This window comes from Dendrobates tinctorius, unplaced genomic scaffold (genome assembly GCF_039654945.1).
Source record: "Dendrobates tinctorius isolate UK_male_01 unplaced genomic scaffold, ASM3965494v1 ptg000250l, whole genome shotgun sequence".
NCBI lineage: Eukaryota > Metazoa > Chordata > Amphibia > Anura > Dendrobatidae > Dendrobates > Dendrobates tinctorius.
In genome coordinates, this window is record NW_027361917.1 from 50,374,410 (window position 1) to 50,390,639 (window position 16,230).

The 16,230-nt window shown below is 45.7% G+C and overlaps 1 protein-coding gene across 1 annotated transcript in view; it reads left to right on the forward strand.

Moving 5' to 3' along the window:
* Window positions 1-14,463, forward strand: part of CCDC170 (coiled-coil domain containing 170) — a 371,660-nt gene extending 357,197 nt beyond the window's left edge. The window contains exon 13 of the mRNA XM_073557682.1: window positions 12,825-14,463. Within this exon, the coding sequence (XP_073413783.1) occupies window positions 12,825-12,962 (138 nt within the window). The 3' untranslated portion in view covers window positions 12,963-14,463. The remainder of the gene's footprint in view (window positions 1-12,824) is intronic.
* Window positions 14,464-16,230: the final 1,767 nt, after the last annotated feature.

The window sequence follows — 16,230 nt, forward strand, 5'->3', positions numbered from 1 at the left end:
GAAGACGGCAACTTATGGAGTGGTACAAGATGAACCATCTAAGAGAACCTATCACAAATCACCCAAATAACAGTCATCCTTTGAGAGACAGGCATATCAGAGATGAAATCCATTGAAATATGGGTCCATGGCCTCTTGGGGACAGGCAAAGGCATCAACAACCCACTAGAGCGGGAGCATGATTTAGACCGGGAGCACGTCCCACAGGACTGCACAAAATTCCTGACATCACGAGACAAGGAGTGCCACCAAAAAGACCGACTCACAAGATCTCTAGTACCAAAAATACCTGGATGACCAGCCAAAGCAGAGCAATGAACTTCAGACATCACTCTCTTCTTCCACTGGTCAGGAACATACAACTTTCCACTGGGACAACGCTCAGGCTTGTCTCTCTGGAACTCTTCCAGAGGACGTCTCAAATCGGGCGAGATGGCAGAAAGAACTACCCCTTCGCCTAAGATGGTAGCAGGTTTGGTCACCACAGGAGAATCAGCAAAGAAACTCCTAGAGAGTGCGTCTGCCTTGACATTCTTAGTTCCAGGAAGAAAAGAAACCACAAAATCAAAACTTGTAAAAAACAAGGCCCACCTAGCCTGTCTAGGGTTCAAGCGCTTAGCCGACTCTAGATAAATCAAATTCTTGTGGTTGGTGAGGACCACGACTTGATGCTTAGCTCCCTCCAACCAATGTCTCCACTCCTCAAATGCCCATTTCATGGCCAACAGTTCCCGATTCCCCACATCATAGTTACGTTCAGATGGAGAGAACTTTCGGGAAAAGAAAGCGCAGGGATTCATTTTAGATGTTACAGGATCCTTTTGGGACAAAACAGCTCCTGCACCAATCTCAGAAGCATCCACTTCTACCTGGAACGGAAGTGAGACATCAGGTTGCCGCAAAACCGGGGCGGAGGTGAATCTTCGCTTCAACTCTTGAAAGGAAGAAACAGCCTCCGGAGACCAATTTAACACATCAGCACCCTTCTTAGTCAGATCAGTCAATGGCTTGGCAATACTAGAAAATTTTGCTATTAATTTCCAATAAAAATTAGCAAAACCCAAAAACTTCTGGAGGGCCTTCAAAGAAGTGGGCTGAACCCAATTATAAATGGCCTGTACCTTGGCTAGATCCATTTCAATAGTTGACGGAGACAAAATAAATCCCAAAAATGAAATCCTCTGTACCCCAAAAAGGCATTTAGATCCCTTGACATACAGGGAATTCTCCCTCAAGATCCGGAACACAGTCCGAACATGTTCCACATGAGAATCCCAATCCTTGGAGAAGATCAAAATATCATCCAGATAGATAATCAAAAATTTATCCACAAAATCTAGGAAAATATCGTTCATGAAGCACTGGAAGACAGAAGGGGCATTAGTGAGCCCAAAAGGCATCACCAGGTACTCAAAATGTCCCTCCGGAGTATTAAACACCGTCTTCCATTCATCCCCATGCTTAATGCGAATAAGATTATACGCCCCCCTGAGGTCAAGCTTGGTAAACCAGAAAGCACCTTTAACTCTAGAAAATAGATCCGAAATCAGGGGTAACGGATACTGATATTTAACAGTAATCTTGTTGAGGGCACGATAATCAATACAAGGTCTTAATGATCCATCCTTTTTGGCTACAAAAAAAACCCCAGCACCTAAGGGTGAAGAGGATGGTCTAATATGACCCTTCTCCAATGCCTCCTTTATATAGGATCGCATAGCCTCGTGCTCGGGTACAGATAAATTGAAAAGCCGACCCTTGGGGAATTTACACCCCGGGTTCAGCTCAATAGCACAGTCATAACTCCTATGAGGAGGCAAAGACGCAGACTCATTCTCACTAAATACATCATAAAAGTCAGCCAAATAGTCAGGAACATCATGTGACTGGGGAGAGGTGGAGAAAACAGGAGCATCACTAAGGGCACACCGACAACCCCAACTCACCACAGACAAAGATTTCCAATCCAGAACTGGATTATGGATTTGTAACCAGGGAAACCCCAGAACAATGGTATCATGCAGATTATGCAACACCAAAAATCTGCAATTTTCCTGATGGTCTGGGGCGACTCGCATTACCACCTGGGTCCAAAACTGAGGTTTATCTTTAGCCAAAGGATTAGCATCAATCCCCCTCAAAGGGATAGGCGTCCATAGAGGTGTCATAGGAAATCCACAATGTTTAGCAAAATCCAAGTCCATTAGGTTTAGAGCTGCTCCCGAATCCACAAATGCCTTGGCGGAAAATGTGGACAGGGAGCAGATCAGAGTAATAGCCAGAAGAAATTTAGGTTGAACACCACCAACAGCAAACGTGTGTGCAAAGCGTTTCTCTCGTTTAGGACAGACAGAAATAATATGCGAGGCATCTCCACAGAAAAAACACAACTTATTACGCCTTCTGAACTCCTGACGCTGCTCTCTGGAGAAAACTCTATCACATTGCATAGGTTCAGTCATTTGTTCAACAGGTGGCAACACCTCTCGTGCAGTTTTGCGTTCGTGCAAACGCCGATCAACCTGAATGGCTAATGACATAGAATCGTCAAGACCAGAGGGAACAGGAAATCCCACCATAGTATCTTTTACGGCTTCTGACAAACCCTTCCGAAAGAGAGCAGCCAAGGCATTATCATTCTAAGTAGTAAGTACCGCCCACTTTCGGAATTTTTGACAGTACAATTCTGCAGAATCTCGACCCTGATTCAATGCCAGCAGGGTCTTTTCAGCCTGATCAATGGCATTAGGTTCGTCATACAACAAGCCCAAGGCTTGAAAAAATGCGTTCACATTAGTCAGAATAGGATCATCTGGTTTCAAAGAAAACGCCCAATCCTGGGGATCGCCACGCAGCAAAGAGATGACAATTTTAACCTGCTGCGCGGAGCTCCCTGACGAGTTAGGCTTCAAGGCAAAAAATAATTTACAATTATTTTTGAAATTCAAAAATTTTGACCGATCACCACAAAATACATCAGGTGTAGGAATCTTTGGTTCAGCAGCATGTGAATGAGCAAGGTAGGCGGAAATTCCCCGCACTTCCGCAGCGAGCTGCTCCACACGATCAGACAATTGCTTTATCTCCATTGAGAGAAAAAAAAAAAATTCCCCCTACGGCCTCAGAGATATAGAGGAAAAAATATACACACTTTTTTTTTTTTTTTTGCAATTCTTTCCTGCTATTGAGTACCCTAGGATCTGCGGTCAGGCGGGTGATTCTGTTATGATTGAGTGACCGTAGGAGGCAGACACAAAAATAGAAGCTACGTCCAGAAAACCAGAGGAGCTGGCAACTATCCGATTGCAGACCCCTGAACCTATCAACACAACTAGCAGTAGCCGTGGGGGGTACCTACGGTGCCCTAGACCCCTCGGACACAGCCGGAGTACTATATAGCCTACAGATAGAAAGGGAAATCTAAACTGCCCCAGAGCAGACCCCAAAGTAAAAGGCAGCCCCCAACATATAATGACGGTGAAGCAAGATGAAAAAACACTGACACAGATAGAAAGATAGGCTGAGCAAACGTTGGGGCCCAATCTAATCTAAACAGGAAAGGAAAGCTGCTGTCTGCAATCGGCAAAAAACCCTATCAAAAACATAGGCCAGCAAGCTGAAATGGAAAAAGACCCTGAAGCAACTAAGCTTCAAAACTAAATCAGCACTCTGGTATTTTCAGGAGACAGAGCTAAGGAGTTCAGCTCACCCCAGCAGGGAATGGCTGAAATCCAGAAAAAACAAAGCAAGGCACAAATGCAAAAAGCAAGGAAGAAAACTTAGCTTTAGCAGAGCAGGAATTCAGACTGGACTCCAAGGATACCACAGAGAAATCACCCGCAGGGAGAATGGGCGTATGCAGCCTTATATCCAGTCTGTGACTCCACTCAGCCAGTCATCATCATTAATCTCAGGTGTCTGATAATCAGACTCACTACCTCTCCTTACTAGAAGAGGGAGTTCCTCGGGCATCAATGATGAAGGGGAAAATGAACTCACAACAGGTAGGTATCTGAGGGACTGCGTACAGGTCGCCACTTCTGAGGTTCCTGCAGATCTCTCCTCGCTTCTTAAGCCATATCGACAGTATGCAGACGTATTCTCCAAGAAGGTGGCAGAGACCCTTCCACCGCACCGCCCATACGACTGTCCTATTGACCTCTTGCCCGGTGCTGAGCCTCCCCGGGGTCGAGTATATCCACTATCTCTCCCAGAGACAGAGGCCATGTCTCAGTATATCAGGGAGAATCTGGCAAGAGAATTCATTAGGAAGTCGGTGTCTCCGGCGGGTGCGGGATTCTTCTTTGTCCAAAAGAAGAATGGAGAATTACGTCTATGCATCGATTACAGGGGTCTTAACGCTATAACCGTTAAGAACAAGTATCCTTTGCCCCTGATATCGGAACTGTTTGATAGGCTACGGGGAGCGAGAGTGTTTACTAAGCTCGATCTGCGGGGAGCCTATAACCTGATTCGCATCCGTGAGGGGGACGAATGGAAGATGGCTTTTAACACCAGAGACGGGCACTATGAATACCTAGTGATGCCCTTCGGGCTATGTAACGTGCCAGCCGTCTTCCAAGACTTTGTGAACGACTTCTTCCGGGATACGCTTACCACCTCGGTAGTAGTCTATCTGGATGATATTCTCATTTACTCTCCAGATATTGACTCCCACCGGAGAGATGTTCGCAAAGTTTTCTATCTCCTGCGGGCCAACTCTCTTTATGCCAAATTGAAGAAATGTGTGTTTGAGCAGGAGTCCTTGCCTTTCCTGGGCTACACCATCACAGCCCAGGGTTTGGCCATGGATCCTGCCAAGCTACGGGCAGTGATGGATTGGCAGGAACCCCATTCTCTCAAATCGGCGCAGCACTTTATGGGGTTCATAAATTACTATCGCCAATTAATTCCCCATTTCTCAACTTTGGTCGCGCCCTTGGTTGCCCTCACCAAGAAGGGTGCAAATCCCAAACTGTGGTCGGAGACTGTCTCCAAGGCCTTCGCCTCCATTAAGTCCCACTTCGCTAGCGCTCCCATTCTACATCGCCCTGATGTAGATAAGCCCTTCATCCTGGAGGTGGATGCCTCCTCCGTCGGTGCTGGAGCAGTCCTATTTCAGAAGGACACGCAAGGTCGGAAGCACCCATGCTTCTTCTTCTCTAAGACCTTCACACCGGCGGAGAGGAATTATTCCATCGGGGACAGGGAGTTGCTAGCAATGAAGCTGGCCTTCTCAGAGTGGAGGAGACACCTCCTGGAGGGGGCTCGCCACTCATTCCAGGTGTTCACCGACCACAAAAATTTGGTCTATTTACAGACAGCCCAGCGGCTGAATTCTTGCCTGGCCAGATGGTCCTTGTTCTTCTCCCAATTCCATTTGACGCTGCATTTTCTCTCCGGGGAGAAGAACGTCCAGGCCGATGCTCTTTCCCGCTCCGTGGTGTCATCGGAGGAGGAGCCTCGGTTGATAGTCCCATCAGAGAGCCTGAGGACCGTGGCTGCGGTTACTCTTGAGACTGTACCTCCGGGCAAGACTTTAGTTCCTGCCCATCTGTGACCGGAGGTCCTCTCTTGGGCCCATTCGTCCAGGGTGGGTGGCCATTTTGGGATCAAACGGACCTCAACTCCTGGCGAGGACGTACTGGTGGCCGCATATGGCCCGTGACGTCAGGGACTATATTCAGGCGTGCGTCTCTTGTGCCCAGAATCGGTCCTCTCGGCAGCGGCCCGCTGGGTTACTCTATCCTCTGCCGGTTGCGGACAGGCCCTGGGAGATGGTCGGTATGGACTTTGTGGTGGGTCTGCCCAAGTCCAGCGGCAGCACTGTCATTTGGAAGGTCACCGATCATTTCTCAAAGATGGTGCATCTGGTACCACTATCTCGGCTACCATCGGCACGGGGTCTGGCAGCGTTGTTTATTAAACATGTTTTCCGCCTGCACGGCATGCCGGATAAAATTGTCAGCAACCGGGGTCCTCAGTTTGCATCTCGGTTCTGAGAGAGCTCTGTTCTCTGCTCAGCATTGAGCTAAATCTCTTCTCGGCCTATCATCCCGAGACGAATGGGTTGGTTGAGAGAGCCAACCAGACCCTGGTGACATATCTGCGACATTTTGTCTCGGGCAGGCAGGATGATTGGGCATCCTTGTTGCCATGGGCGGAGTTCGCCTTAAACAACGCTGTGGCCGACTCCACCGGTCAGACCCCATTCCTCTTAAATTACGGTCAACATCCACGCGTCCCCGTGCCCATGCCCATTTCATCCACCAACTCTAGGGTGGCAGACTGGGCGGTGGAGGCACCTGACATTTGGGATCACATGCAAGATGCTATCCGGGCCTCCAAGGAGAGAATGAGGTCCTCCGCTGATTCTCGCCGGCACCCTGCTCTGACCTTCACTCCTGGCGACTTAGTGTGGCTCTCCGCTCGAAACATCAGGCTGCGGGTGGAATCTGCTAATTTCACACGGCGCTATATTGGCCCTTTCAAGGTCCTCGAGCAGGTTAACCCTCTGGTCTACCATCTGGCCCTTCCACCACATTTGGCTATCTCGGACACGTTTCATGTGTCTCTCCTTTAGCCGGTTCACATGTCCCGGTTTTCTGAGCCATCTGCCAGGACATCAGACCTGTCGTCTGACGAGTTTGAGGTCAATGCCATCGTGGGATGCAAGGTGATGCGGGGCAAAATGTTTTACTTGGTGGATTGGAAGGGTCATGGTCCAGAGGCTCGGACCTGGGAGCCAGTGGAGAACATCCACGCTCCTCTTCTCATTGCAGAGTTTGAGCGGAGTGATGCTCAGAGAGGAGGGGGCGTAATGTTAGGCATCTTATTTCTGTCACTGCACAGCGAGAATCCCGAGCCTTACTTCTGGCGGTCTCCCATTCCTCTCCAGCCGCAGAGGAGCTTGCTCAGCAAACTCGTTGGTCCTGGCGCTCTGCCCAGACCAGCTCTGTGGGTTTGTTTGCTGCTGCCACCTCTGGCACAGCTATGGCAATGCATGCTGCTCAGCAGTGAGATTCTCCAGGGACTAAGTCCTCATGTCGGGCCACTGAGCATGCCCGTGGTGTGATCTCCCATTGGAGATCGAAGGTCACGTGCTCAGGTCCTGCTCGTGTTCCGATTGGCCCATCCGAGAAGCCAGGAAGGTCCCGGACGCTCGCGGCTATAAAAGGTTCGCATTGCCGCTCGGCCATGCACTAGGATAGCCAGTATTTTCTGACTATAAGGAGTGAGTGATGGATGCACGCATGAATGTCTTTGCTGACTGACTCATTATGAAACCCCTACCCTTGGTACGCATGTGTTGTGCAGCCTAGCCTGCTAGCGCCCAGGCTTAGGCGTAGGTAGGACAGAGTTGAGTCCGATATTAGTCACTATCAGTGACTCGGCACGCCTCAGAGCAAGTGCTCCGCACTCCTTAGCGAGCGTTTATAGTGCCGTTCGTGGCAGCGACGCCGCACGCTCAGTGGCCTAGAAGGACTCTAACCCCATGCCTTGGGGTGGAGTTCTGTGGCTGTTTGCTGTGCGCTCTGTGGCCGGGCTCTGTGAGCTAACCAGGCTCCAGCATTCACTTTCAAGTGGCTGTGCGGTTCTGTGAAGTAACAGAATCCGCTCCTGTTCACACTGGGTGATGTAACCCACGTGTGACTGTTTTCACGCCGCTCTTCCATTCCGCCATTACCTAGCAGCAGTGTACCACCTCTGCACGGTGGACCCCGGGCTGCGAACGCACTCTCTACTATTTTATAATCTGGTGCATTCCGCCAGCCCTAACATGCGGTAATGTGGTGGGGGGCGGGATTATGTGCGGTAATGTGGTGGGTTGCGGGATTATGTGTGGTGATGTGGTGGGGGGGTTATGTGTGGTGATGTGGTGGGGGGGCGGGATTATGTGTGGTGATGTGGTGGAGGGGCGATATTATGTGTGGTGATGTGGGTGTGCGGGATTGTGTGTGGTGATGTGGTGGGTGTGCGGGATTGTGTGTGGTGATGTGGTGGGTGGCGGGATTGAGTGTGGTGATGTGGGGGGGCCGGATTGTGTGTGGTGATGTGGGGGGGCAGGATTGTGTGTGATGATGTGGTGTGGGGGCAGGATTGTGTGTAGTAATGGGGTGGGGGGGATTGTGTGTGGTAATGTGGTGGGGGCGAGATTGTGTGTGGTAATGGGGTGGGGGCGGGTTTATGTGTGGTGATGTGGTGGGGGCGGGATTATGTGTGGTGATGTGGTGGGGGCAGAGCTACTGTGCAGGGGCGGGATTAGCGAGTAATCACGATGCCTCTTATATATATAGATAAAGGGACAGTGGTGAGAATTGTAAAAATTGGCCCGGTCATTAACGTGCAAACAACCCTTGGGGGTAAAGGGGTTAAGAGGCTCCTCTGTCCTCCACTCATTACCTGTAGTAATGGCACCTGTTTGAACTTGTTATCAGTATAGAAGACACCTTATGACATTCTCCCTATACTCTTCTGGATAATCCAAATGCTCTCTAGCAAACTTCAGGCAGGCTCGAACATGTATTCACTTAAGCAGGGGGGACATATCTGGCACTGCAGGATCTGAGTCCCTGGCGCATAGTGTGTTACTGATGGTAGCCTTTGTTACGGTGGTCCCAGCTCTATGCAGGTCATTTACTAGGTCTCTCCGTGTGGTCCTGGAATTTTTGCTCACCGTTCTTGTGATCATTTTGACTCCATGGAGTGAGATCTTGCGTGGAGCCCCAGATTGAGGAAGATTATCAGTGGTCTTGTACGTCTTCCATTTTCTTATTATTGCTCCCACGGTTGATTTCATCACACCAAGCTGCTTGCGTATTGCAGATTCAGTCTTCAGAGCCTGGTGCAGGGCTACAATTTTGTCTCTGGTGTCCTTCGACAGCTCTTTGGTCTTCACCATAATGGAGTTCGGAGTGTGACTGTTTGAGGTTGTGGATGGGTGTCTTTTATACTGATAACAGGTTCAAACAGGTGCCATTACTACAGGTTATGAGTGGAGGACAGATGAGCCTCTTAAAGAAGAAGTTACAGGTCTGTGAGAGCCATAAATCTTTCATGTTTTTAGGTGACCAAATACTTATTTTCCACCATAATTTGCAAAACTAATGTTGCCAAATCAGACAAGGTGATTTTCTGGATTTGTTTTCTCATTTTGACTCTCATAGTTGTGGTCTACCTATGATGTCAATTACAGCTCTCTCTCATCTTTTTAAGTTGGAGAACTTGTGCAATTGGTGGCTGACTAAATACTTTTTCCCCCACTGTACTAGCGTCCATTTAAAAGGAAACTAATGCATCTTTTAGTTTTTTTTGGAGTTTGAGATTAAACCAGAGTACCAGAAATGCTAAATGTTGTTCTTGGTTGAATTTGAAGCCAGGAGCTATTTATACTATGGGTTTGGTAAGACAAAGGCATATGGAATGAATTATACATTATTCCACTGGAACTTGCATTGGACTTGTCCCATTTAACCAATAGGGCCTGGTATCATAGTTCCGTTTGGGGATTTGATCCAGTGACCTGTTGTTGCATGGTTGGTTCCTCTATCTGCTGAGCTATTTCCTTTTCTTCCCTGTCCAAATGCAGATGGTTTTTATTGTCTTTGCTTTCTTTTCTTGGTTTGCTCCTTTCCATGTGTTTCACATTTTCCCATTTTTGATTTGCCTTATCACATTCTGTGTGGGAGTTTGTATGTTCACCCGTCACTGCATTTCCTTGCTGGCTATAATTCTGGGAGGGTGTGTGTTCAGGAGTTACAGGTCTTCAGCAAATGGGTTTAGCTTGCTTGGTAAACTTCAGTTGTATGAGGGGCGCCTGAAAACTTCAAGGCCCACCCATGAATTCTTTTTTGCATGGTCTTGTTTTGCAGTGCAATATGTTATTTAGTTAGTTGAATGGTCTCATGAGCAATCTGAATTTATTTTGATTTTTTTTGTTTCCGTTACAGCATTTTAAAGTTGGGTCGCAAGGCTGAAATATGGAAATGGAGAAGTTGGCAAAGTTCACACATCGGCTGTTGCAATGGCTGCAATGGCTGCAATTCCACCTTCCACCAAGGTGCTTTTTCATCTGTGGGAATAGGTGATAGTCCGAGGGAGCCAAATCAGGGGAATAGGGTGGGTGCTGAAGCAGTTGGAAACCACAGGAGTGAATTGCAGCAGCCAATGTGTGAACTTTGCCAGTGAGTATACAGTATTTGCTTTTCCTCCCAACACCATTTTCTTTTATCACTGGGAGGTTTCTGGGAGCACAGGTAAAGTGAAGCTTTCACATTGAACCTTTAGTCCAATCAAGCATCATATTGCAGAGCAGGAGGAGTTGAAGTAGGTTGATATATAATTTTGCAGGGAAAATTTATCATAAGGCCTGTTTCACACATCCTACATTCATGGTCTGAGTTCGGACTGTGATGTCTGAACTGAGCATGGGTCTCCTGGCCTGAGCTCAACAGCCTCATAGGCAAATGATGCTGTTGGCTGCTGAGATTGGGTCAGAAAACCCACAGCTTGTCTGAACATTCCAGTCTATACTCAACCATGAATGCCAGTCATGTGAAACTGGCCTTGCTTGTATTTTGTTCATATAAATAATTGCTTGTTCTGGACTTTTCAGCAAAATGGGTGGTCTTGATTGATCAGTGATTTACAGCTATCTCTGTATGCACACTCACATAAGGAAAGATGGCAATCACTATGTAGAACCAACTTGTTGAAGGAAAATCCCCGAATCAATAGAGATTTAACTGAATAAACACAGGTTGAACCTTTTGCCACATCAATCTACCCAGCTCCTCGTGTTCTATAAGAGAATTGGACTATGTGTTTAATGTGACAGGTTTCCTTTAATAGCAAAAACAGAAGTATTGTATCTTTGATTTGAAAACATTTTTATTGACTAACAAGGTGTTGTGGTACAGGCTATTGTTACGTCAGCCATAAGATGGAGTAAATGTGTTCGGTTTACTTTGAATCGTGCCAGATGTACCACCAACAATTTTGTCAAATTTGGTACAATTTTTGAAAAGCCTTGATTTCTCTTTGTAAAGTGTCATTCTACTATGATCTGTATGGAGTCTGGCAACTTTTAATATGGCTTCCACTAACAGACTTGATGCAAGCCAGTCCACTTAGCAAGCCCCCATTGAACAGTCTGGTATGCAATCTTTCACCACATTACTGAGATTTACTGTTAGGCGTCGGGTTCCTGCCACTGCACAGCAGGAATACAGAGCCTTGCAACCAGCGGTCTCCCATTCTTCTTCGGCCGCAGTGGAGCCTGCTCAGCAGATTCGTCAGTCCCAGCGCTCTGCCCAGGCCAACTCCGTGTGTTTGCTTGCTGCTGCCACCTCTGGCACAGCTATGGCAATGCAGGCTGCTCAGCAGCGAGTTTCTCCAGGGACTAAGTCCTCATGTCGGGCCACTGAGCATGCCCGTGGAGTGATATCCCATTGGAGATCGAGGATCACGTGCTCAGGTCCTGCTCGTGTTTGGATTGGCCCATCCGAGAAGCCAGGAAGGTCCCAGACGCCCGTGGCTATAAAAGGTTCGCATGGCCGCTCGCCCATGCGCTAGGATCAGACTGTATTTACAGACTATAAGGTGTGAGAGATGTATGCACGTATGAATGTATCTGGTGACTGACTCATTATGAAACCCCTACCCTTGGTACACATGTGTTGTGCAGCCTAGCCTGCTAGGGCCCAGGCTTAGGTGTAGGTAGCTCAGGGTTTGAGTCGGACATTGGTCCTCACCAGTGACCCAATACGCCTCAGTGCACGAGCTCCACACTCCACTGCCAGCGTCTTTAGCGGTGCTCGTGGCAGCGACGCCGCGCGCTCAGTGGGCCTAGAGGGACTCTAACCCCGTGTCCTTGGGGTCGCGTTCTGTGGCCGTACACTGTGCGCTCTTTTAGCCGAGCTCTGTGAGCACAAACAGGCTCCGGCGTTTATGTTCAGCGGTAGTGCGGCTCTGTGAAGCAACAGAGTCCACCCCCGTACACGCCGGGTGACGATAACCCGCGTGTGTTCTTATGGTATACCGCCATATTGCATCCGCCATTACTGAGCAGCAGGTTACCACCCCTGCACGGTGGACCCCGGGCTGCGAACGCACCTTATTACCATCTTTATTATTTGGTGCTTTCCGCCAGCCCTATCATCTACCTTTGCTGCTGTGGCCCATGGGTTGCATTCATTGAGTAGCTGATGGCCAATGATGTGAGTTGATAGTAGAATGGTCAGCAAGCCGGGTCATTACCAGAGATAAAGGGACAATAACAGAATCAGTAGGCAGGTATGTAGTTAGGATAAAAGCCTGGACAAGTCTAGAGAATTGGGCAGTAGAATTACCAAGGAACAGTGGCCAGGCCAGAAAACTCCAGTAAATTTCCGCTATGAGCAGAGGAATACAATACAATACTTGGAGAGCAAGACCCAAACATTATACATAACATACTCAATGACTGGTTAGTGATTTTACCACCCTGTAAGGGGAGAAAATGTAGGGGGTTTTGCTGGGCCACCCAGCAGACAAGGAGGCTACTCCCCCCATCAGGAGACTGAGGAATGTGCTCTCAGGCAATTACATAACCTCCTCCTCCTCTGCCAGTGCTGATTACCCCATGTGTGAGCGGCACTGCTTGGCAGTAGAGGCAGTCAATGCTGAAGGAAGATGAGGTGAGTCCGTATCACATACCTTAGATGCTATTGATAGATGTTCCATAATGTACCTGTGTGACTGAAAAGATTTAAGAACAGTATTTTGGTGTCTACTTGCAAATTTTACAAAAAATAATACTTTAAAATGTGTTTCTGCTTTTTTAGCTCGTAGACTTTCGAGAAGTGATATCACGAATGCTGGGACTAAACATCAACTCCTTGGCATTACCAGATTATGAAATAATCAAACGGCTTGAAGGACTTCTCCATACCCACCATCACCATGTAGTATCCTGTGCATAAAGAACCAATGGGCATACAGTATAAATTGAATGGATTTGGGAGTACTGTTCCTACCATATTTTTGTTGTACCTATTTTATGTTAAATGATTACATTATTATACACTGTACCTGCATATGTGTGTTCTCTATATGATGAGGTAGATTAAATATTCAGAGTGCTACTAGGAAATGTTATTGAATTATAAGCAGTGCCATATTTTTTGAACCTCATTATCATGTCTTTATTTGCAAGGGTGTGACTTCAACAATCTTATGCCAAAGAACAACGTAGCATAATCCAGGACTGTGACATATGTATAACCTTGTAAAATGCCTACTTGTAATCACCATCAAAATATACTATGATTCCATCTAGTTCATTAAAAAGGGAATTCTCCTTATTTAAAGACTCTTAGAAATGTAGTGTTTGAGACCAACAGATTAAAATATTAGCTCTCCATGTAAGGCCTGGTTCATATGGGTGCATTTCACGGTCTGTAAAGGGATCGCAATATTCACAGTGACCAATGGGTCTCCTGACCTAAATTTACAGCTGAAAAACACATATTGGGCTGTAACTTTTTGTCTGGGCACTGCAGTCTGTATACTGAAGCCTGTCTGAACCCCGTCTAATGCAGAGTATGACCTGTTTCCAAACAACTCCCGGACTTGCATCTGTTCTGTATGAGATGTATGCAGCTGTGTGTGTTCATAGAGAGCCACACTCTGCCACTGATTTTCAAACAATTGTATAGAAACTACCCTTTTTGATATGGTTGATGCAATTATGTACAATTTATGTGATGATTAATCTTTTAAAAGGCAGAGGGGCTAGTCAGGTGAGCTTACAGCAGGTGCCGAGTGGGTCCATACCTCCCACCCATCAGGACAATCAGGTCTTGCTACCCTACAGGGAGAACAGTGTATGCAAATCATTATTAGAGGTATTCCGGGCTGCATGGAATATATCATTAGGATACTAATTATGAGATACATGACATGCTGGCGACAGGTTCCTTTTAAATGGACAGTGTCAGCACAGAATAACTGTTCAAACTAAGTCCTACCGCTTGATTCTTCATGGCGGGGCCAGTCATTTTTTCTCCTTCCCAACTGCTTGTTTTCCACCAATCTCCACCTTGCTCTTCTTTGATTGACAGCTTTGGCTTCATAGAGCCAGAGAAGGATGGAGATAGATGGAAACAAAGCAGGTGGTAAGTTGTATGTATGATCGGTCCCACCACGGAGCACCAAGCGCCTGTACTTGGTTTGAACAGTCATTCTGTGCTGACTGCGAGTCCCTTTAAGAATATATTTGAATATTAGTACTTAGATGTGCAAGACAAATATAGTGTAAGCCTATTCTAATTTTATTTTGCAAGGTGTTTCCCTGTAATAATTTTTTTGTTTTTAGTTTCTATAAGGATGAAAAGAGCGTCTCTATAAATTTATGTCTCATTTAAGATATCGTAATAAAATAATCCATTTATTTTTGCAATAAAATTACAGCATATCACACAGTTATATTTGTGCAGTTTATTGCTGTTACTATAATGCATCAAGGCCGATCATTACTTGGTTCTATATTTGAGGAGCAAACTTAAAATATTTCCCTCTTACTGATGACAGAGTTTCATACAGCATTTATTATTAGCTATTGTGACCTGAGGTCTGCTTGACTTGTTTCTCTATTATGTTTCAAAGGTTTGTCATATAAGGCAGGAGTGAAAGATAATACATGATAGAAATGCACCAGCCCAATTTGTCATCAACTGATAATTGAATTCTGTAAGAGATCTCGTCCATTTGAAACTTTGATTTGGGCACATGGACTTATGATGTATTGGATTCTTCACTCATTGAAGTCAATAGGAAAATCTACAGAACAGAAAATTAATAGAACCACTGCCAATGAGACATACTGCAGTTTAGCATAAAATCCATGGGATGGCATAAAAACAATAACATGTGCAAGTGTTTTTATTGTCATACATCTCAACTTTTGGGACAAATAATGTGGCACCTTCATTTTCTTTATGCTAAGCCACATCCCTAGCCCAGTCTCATCCTTGTTGTGCTCCCATAAAGAACACTATGGGAAAGATAAACCAAAAATCCAACTTTAAAATATAGTTTATTATGCCAAAAAAACAAATTCCTTAAAAAAAAATCCCCACCTATTTAGTATTGGCTCACCTGTCATAAGTGTCATTCAATGGCTTCATTATTTAGTATTAAACTATTTCATTATTTAGACACAGAAAAAACACACAGTATGACAAACGTGCATGAATACTCTGTTGTAAGATATATATAACAGTAAGCACCAAGCGCTAGTAAAAGATGATAACAAAAACAGGGTATTTAGTTGATACGTTTTTTGCAAAAAGCTTGCATGAGCAAGAAATTAATAAATTAAAAACACATGGGACATGCACTAAAATGAACAGGTTAGTAAGACAATGTTCACACCACCCAAAGACTGAGACACAGAAAAAACACACAGTATGACAAATGTGCATGAATACGCTGTTGTAAAATATATATATAACAGTAAGCAGCAAGCTCATGAAAGCTTTGGGATATTCCCGCCTCTCTCTTGTGGGACATGCACATAAAGAGCCATTTTGCCCAGCGTGCCCATACTGGGCAGCGCCTTTCTGAATCCTGCTCAGGTAGGTATTGTTCACATGATCAGGTTTAAATACATTAGATAGGACTGCTACGAGATGGGTATACCGTGATGTGGTGGGGTGGCTTCGTATAAATTTTTTTGCAAAAAACGTATCAGCTAAATACCCTGTTTTTGTTATCATCTTTTACTAGCACTTGCTGCTTACTGTTATATATATTTTACAGCAGAGTATGCACGTTTGTCATACTGTGTGTTTTTTCTGTGTCTCAGTCTTTGGGTGGTGTGAACATTGTCTTATTGACGTGTTCATTTTTGTACATGCCCCATGTGTTTTTAATTTATTTAATTATTTATCCTGAATGGTGAATGTTATTAAAAACGCTGAGACAAAATTGCTTTCTTTTTGTTGTTTCTATCTATTCATGTTTTCATGTGTAGAAAACTTACCCAATATAGTCTATGGGGCTGTTCAAATTTCCATTTGTTTTAGAGAACCGAGTGTCTGCAAAAAAAAAAAGTAAAAACAAAACTGAGACATGACTAGTTTTGATCCTAGCTACGAATCAAAGTTGCACATTTCTGTCTATGGGTTAAAAAAAAACTCAGACAGTATGGCATCCTAGTTGCATCATAATAGTGCATGGTTCACAGAT